Raw genomic sequence first — 16,860 nt, forward strand, 5'->3', positions numbered from 1 at the left:
AGATCAAAAGAATCTTTCCCGTAGCAGGTTTTGCAATGGCTTTTGGATTTAAATTCGCTTTTAAAAGACGATAGTAAATCCGAAAAATAAGAGCAAGAGGTTTGCTTCCATCATGCATATCATAACCGGAGGTTAAAATATTCAAAGTCAAGACTTTAAGAATATTTTTATAATCCAAAGCAAGAGTTAAATCAGGAAAACAGTCAAAATGAACCTGTCATTCCGACAAGGAGGATTGGATCATGCCAAGAATACTAGTTTCAAAATGATTGAATCTAGCATCTCGTAAACAAAATAGAACAGATGCATTGATACCTTTCCTAGTTAAGGGTTTGGCAGCAATTTGGACAGAACTAATATGCTAATATTTGTAACTTTTTTTCAAAAAATCTTGAATATGATCTGTTGAGAATAGATAATATTTTTCTTGAGATTTTGAAAGAGCATAAGATTGTTCAATCGTTCTAACATTAAAAACAGTATTAAAAATAGTTTAAACCCAAGAGGTTCGGTAAATAGAATTTAAATCAATTTTTAGAATCTTCCAAAATTTCAAAGCAAGTGAAATAGCCTCTTTGAAAGAGCAATCTTCTTCATTAACTATGTCAGGTAGCATAGTCGACCTGGAACTAATGGTTTAATTAGATCTAAACATTATATCCATTTTGTTGTTAAACAAAATCGACCTTCGCACTTCAGGATCCTACGAATACCATCCTTATCCCGACCCAACAACCTAACTGCCCTAAACGCTCTCCGGCAAACGAGTTTTATCAAGGTACTAGACGGATAACATGGAGATAAACCAAATAAAATAAGAATTCAGTGTGAGGGTTGTGAATCAACAAAATAAATAAAATGAAGAGAAGTAATAGCAACAATTAGATACCATAATAAAATATTATATATATATATATATATATATATTATAACTGAATGGAAAGTTAAAATAAAATATTTTTTTAAGATCGAGAAATATTTAGATTGGAGTTTAAGATATTTTTAAAATCTAATTATCTCATCCCTTCCCTTTCCTTCCCACACGCTCATAATTACGAGCCAATTTTTCATTTTTTTTCTGAATTCGTTCCCGCGAGCGAGTCTTTGCAATGAGATTAGGGTTTTCTTGGAACGATCAGAGGCGGTGATGCTTCGTGGACCTTTTGATTTTTTACCTATTAGGAGTGAGATTGGTTGATTGAATACCTAGGGTTTCGGTTTTGAAATATGTCCGGGAATTCGAGGGACCGAATCACCATTACTCTTGGCCGCAGTGGCCAGGTATCTTAATAGAAGCATTTTTTTTTTTCTTTGCCGGCTGTTTTGGAGTTTTACTTTTATTATTATTATTATTTTGGTTTCGAAAGCTTACTAACATGGAGAAATTTATTGTTGCTGGACTGGCTGTTTGGTTTCCAAGAAAAATAATGTAATTTTTTAAAAAAAATCGATCTAATCGATGTATCTATTTATGTATTCGACCTGGCTTGGTGCAAGTGCTGAACTTATCTTAACTTATTTCTTTCTTCTTCTTCTTCTTTTGTCTCCTTTTTTTTTTTTTTTTTTTTTTTTTTTTTTTTTTTTTTTTTTTTTTTTTTTTTTTTTTTCAAGTTGGGAACAAAAAAAATGGTAGTGCTGCCTTATTAGTGCATTGAATTGTGCCCATCGTTATACAGGTAGTAAAGAGGGCTGGTCAAGTATCGGATGTTTCGTATGCTGATTCTCTGCCTGCAGCTGGGACTAAGCGGTCTGTCAGAGATAGAATAGGAAGTAATGTACATAGTTCCTTATCAAATGGAAGCGAACTCTACAACAAACGGTGCGTCTTGCTTTCATTTTTTCTTACTTCGTTTGTGTTGATCTAGTCATGTGGCTTCTCTTTCCTGCTTGTTTACTATCTCCTTGTGGATATGCTCTGCCGTTTGGAACTTTCAGCATGTACAATTTGTTTGGTCTCTTATCTGTTGTATGGACAAGTGTGGCCTCTTGACTCTGTATGAGCGGAGTGAAGAGCTAGAGAATGTTTTATGATGCCTTTGATGTAGAGGCTTTGCATGCATGATTTTTTGGCCTTCTTATCTAAGTTAATTTTTATGAAGAGCTTACAGTTATAGTTACCATTTGCAGCCAACGTGGAGATATCAGTATGCGAAGTTTGGGTGCTAATGGTTCAAATGGTAGTATATTCCCCCAAAGCAATTTCCATTTCATAGCATTTCTGTAATACTATATATGTTTTCCAACTGCTAATGTCACTTCCATTAAAATGTAAGATGTACGCATTGGTAGAGATGACCTCCGATTTAAACTCATGCAAAAGAATGCATCTAGAAGAGTTCACGATGATGATGATCAGAAGCGTGTTGACCTACGTGAGAAGTTGTCAAAGACCATTCGGCCCCGGTTAACTACTCTTGATTCAAGGCAGCGCTTTGTGGAACCCAAAGACACAGGCTTCTTGGGGCGAATTCCTTCTACAAGAAGTCCAGATGATTTGCCTCGGATGGATTCAATGAGAGCTTCTTATTCTACATGGACTTTGGATCATTTAAGACGAAGATCACCTGATAGAGCTCTAGGTATAGGTACCTCTAGGGGTCTCTCCCCACCTAGGAATGTGGAAGAACTGCATGGAAGGCCATTGAACAGGACAACTGACGACATAAGGTCAGTTCAACATATGAGGAAAGATGTTTTTGATACTTCACGACCCATGAGTACTACCCCTTTCATAGCAAAACCTGCAATACCTCCTGTACCTGCGAAGCCAGTGCCGCCTCCTCTTGGACAACTTCCTCCACTGAATGGCATTGGACAAAATATTTCATATGCGGTACTGCTCCTTTGTCTTAGCTGCTTCTGGATCATGGGAGTTCTCAAGGCTATGTTTGGTTTCCCCTATTTTTTTTCAAAATAAATAACTTCAATCTAAACATTTTTTTTTTTTATAAGTATCAATATAAACATTTCTTAAACACCAAAATAGTTTTCTATTTCACCAAAAAAATTTCATTTGATCATTTGCCTAGCTTTTAACCCCTTGGGGTTGGCTCAAGTGGTAAGAATCTTGGTATTGTTGGTATATTTCCTCCAAGTCTAAAGTTCAAATCCTTTGGTGCAAACAATTTTCAGGGGCCATTGGACTTAAGAAATTTCCCCTTGAATTACTCAAGGTGTACTTGTGGGAAACTCTTTGTCAAGGTCCTGTGGACTCTTGGGATTAGTTGGAACTCTGAACACCTAGTGCCAATAAAGAAATAAAAAAAAAAAAAACTTTTCTTTAAATAAAACAAAAAACCAAGAAAAAAAACACCTTTCACAAAAAAAAAAAAAATCCAAACATCTTTTCAAATCTACCTACCCACTTTCATAAACCTCAATACAAAATGCATCTCAAAAAATATTTATCCAAGCAATTTCTCATTTTCCCTATCCACTTTCACAAAACCCAATACAGAAGATATTTCTAAATTTCTTTAAAAAATTCTAAAGGGTTCTCAAAACTTTCACTAACCAAACATACCAAAGGGTCTGAACTTTATCGATTTCTATGTTTCCTGGATACATACCAGTATTGTCTGGATTCTTTTTGGATTGTGTAGATTTCTATTGATTTTAAAACACTAGCAATCCTTTTCGATGTTCAGAACTTTGTTAGTGGTGTGTTGTTATGCAGGGTGATGAACAGAAAACTATTGATGGCTTGTTACAGTCTCTGGGTTTGGGAAAATATGCAATTATTTTCAAAGCTGAGGAAGTATGTTTTGTTTTCTTTTGATTTTTTTTTTTTAAGTATTATGTTTTCTTTTTACTTAATTTGACAAATATTTTAAATTTTTTCCAATGTCCTGAATCATGTTCATGTAAAAAGTGGAAAGTCACACATTGTCCCTGTAATATACCACTCCATGCTTCCTTGTCAAAAAGGAAAAAAAAAATACCACTCCATGCTATGCAATGGGAACTAACAAAAAAAAAAAAAACACAGCATTTGGGAAGTGCTCATATGAAATATTTTGATATGATTAGATGTTTCTCTTGCATCTGACCCGTGTACACCAGCTGGCTAGCTATCTCTTGATGTTGCAATTGTCATGTTAGTTTGTCTGCTTATTGGCTTTTTCTTGGTTCATTGGTATTATTTTTGGGCAAACAAGCATGTGCCAGTTCATTCCACCCCAAACACCCCCTCCCCCCCCAAAAAAAAAAAAAAAAAAAATTATAAATGAACTGAAAGAAAAGAAGAGGTTTCTTCCACTTAATGTTGATATTTACTTTCGTTTCTGTAACATAAGAAATTCATTGGATCAACCTGCAATATTGGGTTTCCAACAAATTGCAGGATTATTTGGTCTAAACCTTTTATTGATTTAAGTATCTCCAATGCCTAAAAACTTCACGATTTATGGGCTTTCATTGTGAGTGGAATAGAATTATGCATTCTTTACATTGACTAAGCTTTTCAAGTCTTTATGCAATTTGTTTTAGGAAAAAAGGATTTTTAGTTACCTAAATCCCCCAATGGCACAGCCATTGCACAATTCCAAATGGAGAGCTACTTTAGTTCTCACATAAAATATTTGATTCTTTTATACTAGAGAATAGAATTAAAACGTTAGGTATGGACTATTTGTACATTTCATGTAACAATACGAGGAAATTCCAAGCCACATCTGGACGTAGACTATAAAAGGCTAGTCAAGGTTAGAATTAGAACCCCAAGGGGTTGGCCCAAGTGGTGAAAGGCCTTAGTCTTGGGGTATCACTCCCTTCAAGAACATCTCATGGGTGCAAACAATTATTTGAGGCCACACCCCCTGGTGAAAAGCCAACAATTTAACCACTTCCGTGTAAGGAAACTTCTGAGGGTGCGGTACGCAAGATCGGGGTTTACTTTGCAGAGGTGAGTCCGAAGGGCCTTGCCTTTGAGAGGTTCCCCAACATTAAAAAAAAAAAAAAAAAAAAAAGAAGTTACAATTAGAGTTCCTAGAAATTCGTTATAAAGGGCCAAAACTTCTCCTTCCCAAGTAATGTGAGATCACATTAACTACCTTCCTATAATCAATCCAGAGTATTACATTTCATCTGCTAAAAAATTATAGCACAGTTAATTGAGAAAACAAAACCTAGATGCATATACTCTTTCCTCTTTGTTAGTTAGTTATATAGAAAACACACGATTGTTGATTACTGTGATGAGGAAGTGAAACATGATCTTTGCTTTATTAATTGAAAATTGATTCATATACTTTGATCCCGCCACTGCCATTACAGATCTGTGTGATTCTACAATCTGTGACTTTATTTCTGTTTTGAGTAATACTTTAAAATCACCTTGATTTGAAAATGCCTTGATTCATTTATAGTATGCATCATACACATTGAAATGATAATGAATGAGATGCTTCCTTTATAGTTAATGATCTGGATGGATGTACCAGTTAATCGAGCATGAAAGTTTACTTACCAAGCATGTTTTGCAGACCACAGAGACCTTTAAAATATAAGCCACGGAAATGAGATCAAATGTTTTTTTTATATGCGGTGCTGTAGCCTGCAGCCATATTATGATGTGAAGTAATTAATTGCTTTTGGATCCATTATCGAATTGTTTAAACATTAAATGTTTCATTGGATTTTAAAGTATTCTGCATTGAACAGTAAATGTGTTTGATAGCTTCTTTTTCACGTAGCTGATACTGATCACTTGTCTTGATACATAGGTGGATATCACTGCATTGAAGCAGATGGGGGAAACTGACCTCAAAGAACTTGGAATACCTATGGTATTCTTCTTACAATTTTTCTCTCTGATTTTACATCATCATATTACTTTTGGCCTTTTATGTTTATGTGGTAAAAAAATTAGGCTTCATATTTTGCTTTTCTGATATTTAGATTTTAGCAAAAAACAAGTATCTGGGCAGAATAAACAGAATGGAATACTCTTAAGATATTTGATTCAAACAAGTAGCTTGCCCTCTATGAATGTTCCTCTCACCCAATGTCTCATGATTTTGTTGCTTTATTCATACTAATGATCACATTCTGTCTGAATGTCTGTAAATGTGTATGTGTTGAATTGCAGGGGCCAAGAAAAAAGATTCTTCTTGCTCTTTTGCCTCGATCCAAACGACAACCATGACAGTTTCACTTTTGAAGCAAAGTTAATTGTAGTCCTGTTCGTTTTTGTGATGGGGAGCAACCATCGGGAATATTTTACATGACATGAATAGTGCGTGCAACTCAAATTCGGTTTGAAAGTGGCCCATGAATCAGTTCACTTTTTTCCCATTTGGAGAATGAATCAGGTAATACACACCCCCCCCACCCCACACCCCCGGCAGCGCATTCATATATCAACCGGAAATCATTGAGTAGAAGACTGGTGAGGCCATGCATAGTCCGGTAAGGTGTAGAAACAAGTGTCATCCACTTGGTTGATTAAACATATTATATCATATGGTTGGGCTGTGATGGTTGCAAATCCGCGTGAGTGTAAGGCTGTTCCAGTATTAATTGATCTTGATTAATATGTTGGTAGTATCTTGTGATTTTCCAGCTCAGGGCATTACTCTTATCCCCAGATGTTTTAGAGGGGAAACTTGATATGTAGCAAGCACAAGGCATTGGAGGAACTGTCAGACAATCAATTAAAAACCTTACAAGTTAGTGGACCTGATGGCTGATTCGAAAATGAACTAAATTAGATACTAAATTTACAATGCCAACTACCAATTGGGTACACGTTTTATATGGAACTTGTAGTTATTATTGTGCTTAAGGAATACGTTTTATATAATCAAGTAGTGGGATAGGGTTTTGGAGTGGTAGGGATCTGTCTATTTTGCGTCAAACTTGTAACATTCTTAAGCATTAGTCAATTTTCAATACCAGACTAAAGCCTACTCTCCGATCAAAATGAAGGTAAAATTCCAACACGTACGTGAGAGAAGAGGCTCGTTCCACATCTATTTCTTGTAAAGAGGTTAAGCATTTATTTGTAATAAATTAATAAATTAATGAAGAAGATAGTGCATCGTGCAAAGTCAGGAGCAAGAGGCTCAGCCGCCGCGAGGGAAATTCTGTGAAGCAATAACTGAAGGAAATTTCCGAGCAAAGAGGGTAAAAGCAGCCATTCACTTTGTATTTTATTGGTAATCACAGTTTTACGAAAGCTACGCTTACTGTCTGCAAACATTGAACGTGCGTTCTTGCGTTTGTTGTAACGCCTCATTTGCATTCAAAATTCATTTCAATTTATCTCATATCATCATTATAATTTTCTTAAATTTTCACAAAAAATATAATAAACAATTCAATTTTTTTAAGTTCTAAAATAACTTTCTCAAATTTTTACATAAAATATAATAAATAATTTAATTTTTATTCTATTATTCACAAATCATTTCAATCCATCTTAACTCATTTCTGAATCTAAACAACTCCTAAACTTTAAACACAATAGAATCATTTGCAGCCGCTAGTTTGGAAAGATTAGATAGTTTCCTGTCTTGGATTTTATATTATAGAGAAATGGGTAAATGATATTTGCAATTTGAAAAAATAGTTAAATCTAAAATTCACATGTAAAAATTATTTTTTTAATAATAAACTCTATTTATTTTTAAAAGGAGTGTGCATGACGTACCCAAAAACTATATATAACATTATTCTTATATATTCATATAGAGACAGCCTACGGCCACGAATTTGACCTTAATAAATATTTCATGCAGCTAAAATAAAATAAAATATCCTGACGTGTACCTAAACCCAATACCAAAATTAAATAAATATAATGTATTTTTTTTAAGTAAATACAACTCAAGGTAGGTATTTGTTTTTCAAAAGACTTTCTATGGTTTTAACCCGTGCACTTGACTTTATATTTTCCGTTTATTTCCTCGTGATCATTATTATACCTACCCATGGATCTAAATAATTATTATATTCGATCAAAAATTGGATTTCTTAAAATGGACAACTGAATCCAAAGTTGCAATCTTTTATCTTACTCATGATAATGTGTGGACACTTAAGAAGGGAAGATGACAACTTCTACACCCTTTTTAGTAACGCTTTCTATAAATATCATGCCGTTTGAGTACTGAGTTGTGATAAAATTTAGAAATTAAATAAAATATATTTTTAATATTATTATTATTTTAAGATTTAAAAAAATTATAATAATGAGATTTATGAAAATTTTCATTTCCTCCACACCTTGATATCTCAAGAAGTCACCTCACCTCCGTAGAATCACGAGGTTTGTTAGCCTAAATAAGGCGAAAGCCGAAAGGTAGCAAATAGCATTATCTAAATAATTTTATTCCATATAAAAATAAAAGATAAAAAGACATAAACAGAATAATTTCATAATTCACAACTTTAAACGTACAGATGTCAATCAATCTGAAGGAATCCAAATGTTGCCACTAAAATTAGAGAGCAAACAAGATTTCGACAGAGTAGTGCACGTATGGTTTGGTCTAAACATGCGACCCCATAAAATTTGTAAGTTAACCTATACATAAAAATAACCTCATAAATTAACGTAATTTTATATAATTTATTAAATCTATTTTATAATAAAAATAATTTTAAAATTTGACGTATCACATCAAACTATGTCAATTTATAAATTTATTTTTATGTAATTTTTTTATAGCTAAAATATTTTTCAAGTTATTATGACACATTAATGTTACAAAAAAAACTATTATCTATCATTTTCACATCATATATAATTTTTTAATTTTTTTTCTTACTAAATAGATAAATATGTAGTGTATAGATGATGAATAAAAGAACTCAATTAATTTACAAAGAATAAAACTAAAAAATAAAAATAAAATATGACATGTAGTATCATGTGTAAATAATGAGTAGCAACGCTCGTATGTTATATTTCTTACTGCACTAATAGACATGACTGAAAGGGGGTGATATCATCGGATTCTAGTTCCAACCACGCCACTACAAAGACCCTTTTTATAATCATGTGGCCTCCCCATTATAATCATGTGCTATAAACATCATGAATATTATTGTACACCTATTCCATTCCTCATCAGAACTACTTGCATTCATGCTGGCTTGCCAAACTAGTTAATTTACATTCAACCTTATATATCACATCTCCTTATTCAACAAAAGAAGTTACTAATAAAAAATTGTATTATTTGCATGTGATCGGTATTTAAAAAAAAATTATATATATATAATTTAAGTTATTATTTTATCCTAATTAACTTCTACATCTCGATATGTCAATAAATAGACTTATAAATCGAAAAGTTTTCAACTATCACAAAATAGCGATAATGTAGTCTAATGGTGACCCAATGGATTGAGATTTTTTTATAATAATGATTTTCTATAATTTACAAAGAGATAGACACAATATTTTCAAATTAAACATTACAACTTTTTTAAACTGAAAAAAATAAAAAATAAAAATCAATTTTTTTAAATCTTCAAATAAAAATAATATTAAAAATACTATAATATTTTTTATTCAACATTTTTTTCTCTCATTTTTCAAAATTCAAAAAATACACAGCTCAAACTATCTCACTACCAGTTACAAACTATATTGCTATTATTTATAAAATTCTCATCTTATCTCATTCTCTAAACATCACCTAAAACCCGAAAAGTTTTCAACTATCACAAAATAAAGATAATGTAGTAGTCTACGGCGAATGGTGATCCAATGAATTGAGATTTTCTTATAAAAATATTTTTTTACAATTTAAAAAGAGATAGATACAATATGTTAAATTCACTGTATTTATTTTAAAACGTGCTTGGATGAATAAACTATACAAAATCCTGTTGGATGAGGGGATTTATACAGGAGAAGTTTGGCAATTGGTATAGAGAAAGTGGCCCGGGCGACTGCTGGGTATCTGCTGATGACGCGAACTCGTTCATATTTTTTTTTTCCGAGCCTCTTCTTTCTGCGAAAGCCGAAATGAAAGGGGTTACCTAGTTTGGTCAATCTTGTACTACTATGTCCTTATCATATTGGATCTTGTGATGATTTTATCTCAAGTATTTTGCATGATTATTACTATATTTTCCCAAGTACATTACGAATGACGACGGGTGGCATGTGTTCCATTCTTCACTCACTAGCAATATGAATTTTCAGGGTGGGTTCGATTGTCACCACCTTGACATGATTGGTCATCATATGTAAGACGAATTTCTATGCCCTGCTCTTTCTTTCTTTTTTTTATAATTTTCTCAAGCTGAACCACCCCAAGGCAATCACAACATGCATGTGGTCATACACTCTCTCACTTTTTCACATTTTTTTCTCGTGCAAATTGTGCGTTATGATACGTTAAATTTATTTTATAATAAAAATAATTTTATAATCTAACATATTATATTAAATTATGTCAGTTTGTGATTTTATTTTTATAAGATCTCTTTATAGCTAAAACATTTTTCTTTAAAAAAAAAATCGGTTTGAAAGGCACATTTTAGACAAGATACAGGTCCCATATTTTACAAACAATAAATTAATAATTAATTTAGTTCAATGGATTGGACCGGAGGTGTGCATGCGATGTAGTTTTCGGGGTTACATATGGGACGGGGCTATTAATTAATTGGTTCAATGGATTTCATGCACCGTAGGAAAGGTTTACTTCTTGTCAGAATTAGTAATGACTTATTCATCTTTATTTTCATCTTTATATTTACATAATATATCTTTAAATTCATCTACATTAACTTATATATCTTTAAATTTTTACATAACAATGAATAGTACTTCTTTAAGTTCAAAGAAGTACTATTTACTCTCTAAACATTATTTTTAATGTTTTTTTTCTCCCCTAACCATTAAAATCAACTTTTTGAAATTTATATTAAGATGATTTTGATATATAAAAATTATATTAAGTTGATGATACAAAATATTTTTTAGTACATATTAATATTTATTGATAAAATTAGTCATTTTGATATATGAAATTGATAATATTTAAATATATGAATTGAAATTTGTATTTTTGAGCACATGGTACTAATTGTAAAATATATAAAAAATAATAATTTAAAAAAAATTAAAAATAATATTAGTTTATTATTATTTGATTTAAATATGCATAATCTAATGTAGAGATTTTTCTTGATATATAAAATCAATTTTTTAAAAATGTGATTTTAAAAATGCATATAAACAAACCAAATGCTAGCGCTCGCTCGCTACAGGCCGAGTGAACATGCATCCCGAGTGGCCAGCCATCAGTGCTCCATGTTTATCATCCATGACATGATCTCTCGTGGTCTTATTTATATTTTTTTGAGAAAAATACACTTCTCATTCTTTTATTGATGGATATTTTATATTTTGCACGTCAAATTAAATAACTGATCATATATTGTATATTCAAACTATTATTTTTAATGTGAACCCTTTGTTAAAACTTAAAAGGCATATTAATTAGTTAAAAGAAAGAAAAATTACATAATAATAATAATAATAATAATAATAATAATGAAGATGATCAAGATAACTTAGATATATATAATTTTTAAGTTTATTATGCTCTAGCTGAATCGTGTCATTTATTCTTACATTAAATTGACTACACATATTATAAAAATAAAATAAAATATAATTAATAATATACTTTTTCTTGAACATAATGTGGGTGAGCCACTAATAATAAATGTGAACCACAGTCGGTATTGGCATCCTCTGTTGTAGCACAAAAATTGATACTTTATGATATTAAAGTGGCTAGGATTTTTCCAGAAGAGAAGAATATCAGCAAGACACAGTGGATACGGAGGGAAAATAGTTTAGGGTAGGCTGATGGTAGGGACCATCATCTAATCCTCTATATATAAAATAAAATAATAAAAAAAAGCCATAGAATAAAATGAAATGAAACTAATGAAATCAATCAATCAATCAAGCAAACAAACAAACCAACCCACCCACCCACCACAGCTAGACACCATGATCCAAACTTTCCCCCATTTGTGATATATCTTCATCCTTTTATTCCACATGCATGTTAGGATACTCGATCGAAATGCTTGATGACAGCATGCAATACGGCCTCCTTGGAATTCTTCTCCCTCTAAAGTGAAAAAAAAAAAAAAAAAAAGTTAATTTGAATACAATGGAAAATTAAAGAAAAAGAGGTGGGAATTGATTGGAATGAGAGAAAAGAAAATTAAATAAATAAAAGAAAAATATTGGGTAAGAAGTCTACCATTGGGGGGGAGATTAGATATGGGTAAAGACAATGGAATAACAACAAAATCCAATCGTTTCCAACATGTCCCCAAAGCCACAAAAAGGTGGGGTCCAATTGGAACAACTGTCCATCACAAATGCTTGCTTTGTTTATACAAATAATATTAGTTGAAAACATATGCTTTTGGGCATAAAATATAGGCTTTGCCTGCTCTAAGAAGATATGCCCAGATCTCATCCAAGACCCTCATTAATTAGTATATATGCTTACATCATTGCCCACTTCTTATATTCCTTTCATGTTTACAAACTACACACACTATAAAAATATTTTATTTACAAAATAATTACATAAAAATAAATTTAAAAATTAATATAATTTGATATGATACGTCAGATTATAAAATTATTTTATTATAAAATAGATCTAATAGATTCTATAAATTCACATCAATTTATAAATTTATTTTATATAATCTCTTTATATCTGTAGCAGTTCTCATATATATATTTATAAAAAAATTAAGCATTCTCAAACATGGTCAAATAGACATGTTTAGGGTTATTTTATATATATATAATTTTTAATTGATCAAGTGTGGCTGAAGGGATAAATATTATAAGAGAAAGAAAGATTCATTTATTAAGTGCTGATTAATCACATTTTGTAAAAGATCTGAGAGCATTTTAAGTATTTTATTTGGAAGGCTGTAGTAGATGGGATTGGGCACCCACATGATCAGCTCTTATTTTTTATTTTATTTATTTTTATATGTAGTTATCTGTATATTAATTAAATGATAAACATTAGTTGAGGACAACAATACATGAATCCACCGATTCATTGATTTTATTTTACTTATATTATAAGTAGAAAAATCACAGATATGCTTAAAGTACACAGCGGGAGATTTGTTGCAAAGTCGGAATCCCTTCTAGCTAGCTAGGTGGATTACATCCCCCATCTTTCTTTGACTTTTTGGGTTGCAGTACTCCTACTAATACAATATGAACTTTAACATTAATGGTCTGATATCTTTAGGCATGGAATAATTAATATATTTTTGTTTTTTAAAAGAACAAGTTGCAGCATAATTGCATGTTTTATATTATATATATATATATATATATATGATCATCAAGTGCTTGTAGACCCTCCTGGAATGAATTCCTTCCTCGATCTATCCTTGTTAAAGCACAGTAGCTAGTACTGAATCCTGATGATCTTTGATGGCTAAAGTTTGATAAGGTGTAAAATAATAAAGGTTTTAAAGCCAATATCACATGAGATAGATGAGATCGATGGCTTTTGCCCTGATCTGACTTTTCTTTTCATGTATTTTTTTATTGACACCCTTATGCTAGCTGCTAGCTAGCTTGTGCCATCCCATGATTATTAAACTATATACTAGCGATGCAATGCATCGTTGGAAACCATACAAATTTCTATAAAAAGGAAGAGAGAGCCAAACAACAAATACAATCGTTAAGTTAGTTCTGGTAGTACTACAACCTCTCTCTCTCTCTCTCTCTCTCTCTCTCTCTCCTCTTTTCAAGAGTGATGGCAAAGGTTGAGTCTAATGTCTTATCTCCCACATGGGCTGGAGAAAATGGCTACTCTTCTGGTTATTCTTCTGAGAAGAAACTCAAGTTATTTGGGTTTGACTTGAACCCATATAGGAATGACGAGAGCAGCAACCTGAAAGGCTCTGCGGAAGGAGATGAAAGTGTAAACTCTTCATCCACCACAGTTTCCTCTGAGAGGGATCAAAAACCTGATTCCAAGGGGAGAAGCTTAGCTGGGAGTATAACTCCAGATGACAAAAAGTTCGAGTGCCAATATTGTTTCAAGGAATTCGCAAATTCACAGGCATTAGGAGGTCATCAAAATGCCCATAAGAAGGAGAGGATGAAGAAGAAGAGATTGCAGCTTCAAGCCAGAAAAGCCAGCATCAACTGTTACCTTCAACCTCTACAAAACAGCCATGGTTTTGCTTCCAACGGCCCTGTGCCTTTGTTTTATAGTCCCTCATCTTATACTCCTCATGAGTTCACAATCTGTGATGAATCTCAGATTAGTTTCGGCCCCTTTGATCATGATCATGCCCGTCATAATGGGTCTCAGTTATCAAAGTGGTTTTCCATGCCTACTCATATATCTTTCCAACAAGATTCAAGTGCCTTCACTTTAACTCAGAGTGACAGATCCGGAGAGAACAGGCCTATTCATGACTTTCATCCTTCCCCTTTGCCCGCTCCTAAGAAAAGCTGTAGATCTCTGGATCTACAGTTAGGCCTGGACAAGCAAGAAAACATACGAAGCTCCTCTAGACGTGGCGTATAGATGTCTCAATATACATATATATATATATAGGTTATATATATATTAATGCCAAGTCATCTCCATTGGCTTTAATTTTTTAGGACTTTCAAGAACTGGAAAATGATATGAAACTTCGTTATAATCTCAATACAGCAACTGCCAATTATAACGCAACTCTGTCTTGAATATCAAACCAAGACAGAGAACCGCGATCGGTTCGGACTCGAGCAAGTCAGTGCTCACAAACTGAAGACCAAGGGCCAAGGCGAAGACGGCAAGCCAGGAAGACAGATTTTCTTTGTTTTGATGACTAGTTTCATCTCATGTATACTGTACTAGATCAAGTGTAGAACTGATGATTGAGAAAATTAATGTTCTTTTTCTATAAACAACACCTGGAAGTTGGGATTTTTATTGTGAAGAATATGGATTAGCAATGAATTTGGAAACTGGCAGATCATAGCCCTGCCAACAATCAAAGCTGCTGTCCACTTTTTTTGCTTTTGGTCGCAACCACGTTTTTCTTGTCTGTTGGTAAGTTGCACCATCTATCACGAGCCAAACGCCATGACTCAATATCCATGATGAAAATAGAACAAACAAAACAAAAACAACTAGAAGAATGGTTTTTTGAAGTTCTCTAAACTCTTCTTCATATTCAAATTGTAATTTTCTTAAAGCTAATAATGTTACATTTGTTTTTTAAACAAAAGCTAATGCAATTACATTAAGAGGAGGCAGATATTGGATGATACCAATAAACTCAATTTCGAGTGATACTTCTTTCCACAGAAGAGTAGGATGGATGGTAAAATTGTAGGTTCAAAATTATCGATAAAAACAAAAATAATAATAATTTGTAGGTTCAAGATTCACTTCCTCGATCTTGGAACATAAATGGTAATTAGATCGTATATTAACTAAGTTCCGTCAAGTATTTGTGCAAGTTATATACAAATTCAAATTATAGAAAATCATTGTAAGATGTTAGTGATGAGTTTGATGATGCCGAGTTGGCAGATTTCATGTTAACAATCTTGAGAAGGTAGATCAACACAAATACAGTAGAAAAATGTAAAAATTCTTTGAATCGAAATAATATTGTGCACGTGTCAGTATTTGCATCATAACTTTGGCTATGAGTATTAAAATCGTGCATATGGCCCTAATTTGAAAAACTCTTTTTGGCACGCATGTTGTGGTCATCACGCTATATCTGGTGGTTCTTGTTTTGACCCCGATTAGCCGTGTTTCCCTTCAAATCATCAATTTAAGTTATATTTTTTATTTTATTTCAATTTGGACATATTTTTTGCAAGATTCTTATTTCATTATGTATTTTATTTTGATGTCATAATTGGGATTTTGCCATTTGGACAAAATTATCAAAATCTCGAATTTCTTTTAACTATTTGAGTCCATCTCGTGGGTTAGAGGAGTCTTCGAATTTTATCAATAAACTATACTTTCAGAATTTTCTGTTTTGCAAATCTTTTCAATCTCAATACCTAATTTATGTTGATCAAGTAGCCGTAAGAATAGTTCTTATTCTATCCGACCTGATATAGTACTGAATTGTTTGAACATTTTAAGAAATATTAAACCTTAAAATAGTACTTATGCTTCTTCATATTCAATAATCCTATAGTTGGGTTTTTGACAAGTTCAGATAACCTGCCCGCTGGATCCGATCAGAAGATTATCCGAACCCATGCATGCATGCATAATCTTCTTAAATATTATTATATAATGAAAATTAAGCATTGAAAAACGGACAGTACTATATACATTTACTAACTCATTTAAAAGTTGACGCCATCTTTTTTTTAATGTATGCCATTGAACTATATATGTTTAAAAAGCGATCTTTGATATTAATTTATTTGTTTGAATTGTTCTTGAAGCTTAATTAGTCGGGTTGATGGCTTTAAACAATAGAAGGTTTAGTTCAATCAGTACTAGTTACTGTATATATATATATATATAGTTCTAATTAAATTACTTGATGGATTGGGTTTAAGATTATATAATATGCATGCATGAGCAAGACAAGAACTAATGATTATTACTTAATTAATTAATTAATACATACACGATAAGAATGCATCACCGATAGTACTACGTACTCAATAATTTATTTCATAAAAATTGACTGTTAATTAGGGTACGGTGACGACTAGCCTGCTCACCGATTCGATCTTGATTTGTAGGTGGCAAGAATAATACTAAAAAAACCTAGGTATTCATGATCATGATAAACCAAATATTTATTTATTAATTATTTTTGCTTTATTTTTCCAGACTTTTT

General features: G+C 32.2%; 2 protein-coding genes across 2 annotated transcripts; both read left to right on the forward strand.

The window, feature by feature from the left end:
* The first annotated feature begins 1,012 nt into the window (after positions 1-1,012).
* LOC108993826 lies at positions 1,013-6,903 on the forward strand. The gene is made up of 7 exons (XM_018968860.2): positions 1,013-1,281; positions 1,677-1,819; positions 2,128-2,177; positions 2,274-2,833; positions 3,677-3,757; positions 5,724-5,786; positions 6,089-6,903. The coding sequence occupies exons 1-7, from the start codon at positions 1,228-1,230 to the stop codon at positions 6,143-6,145; spliced, it is 1,008 nt and encodes a 335-aa protein (XP_018824405.1). The 5' UTR covers positions 1,013-1,227; the 3' UTR covers positions 6,146-6,903.
* Positions 6,904-13,707: 6,804 nt separating this feature from the next.
* Positions 13,708-15,107, forward strand: LOC118344174 (zinc finger protein 5-like). The gene has a single exon (XM_035684159.1). It carries the CDS (start codon positions 13,791-13,793, stop codon positions 14,571-14,573), a length of 783 nt encoding a protein of 260 aa, XP_035540052.1. The 5' UTR covers positions 13,708-13,790; the 3' UTR covers positions 14,574-15,107.
* Positions 15,108-16,860: the final 1,753 nt, after the last annotated feature.

The sequence above is a fragment of the Juglans regia genome, chromosome 13, assembly GCF_001411555.2.
Source record: "Juglans regia cultivar Chandler chromosome 13, Walnut 2.0, whole genome shotgun sequence".
NCBI lineage: Eukaryota > Viridiplantae > Streptophyta > Magnoliopsida > Fagales > Juglandaceae > Juglans > Juglans regia.

Coding starts and splice junctions, on each gene's coding strand:
- LOC118344174 (XM_035684159.1), top strand. CDS start 13,791: ATGGCAAAGGTTGAGTCTAATGTCTTATCTCCCACATGGGCTGGAGAA.
- LOC108993826 (XM_018968860.2), top strand. CDS start 1,228: ATGTCCGGGAATTCGAGGGACCGAATCACCATTACTCTTGGCCGCAGT. Junction 2,834..3,676: donor GACAAAATATTTCATATGCG/GTACTGCTCCTT, acceptor GTTGTTATGCAG/GGTGATGAACAGAAAACTAT. Junction 3,758..5,723: donor TTATTTTCAAAGCTGAGGAA/GTATGTTTTGTT, acceptor CTTGATACATAG/GTGGATATCACTGCATTGAA.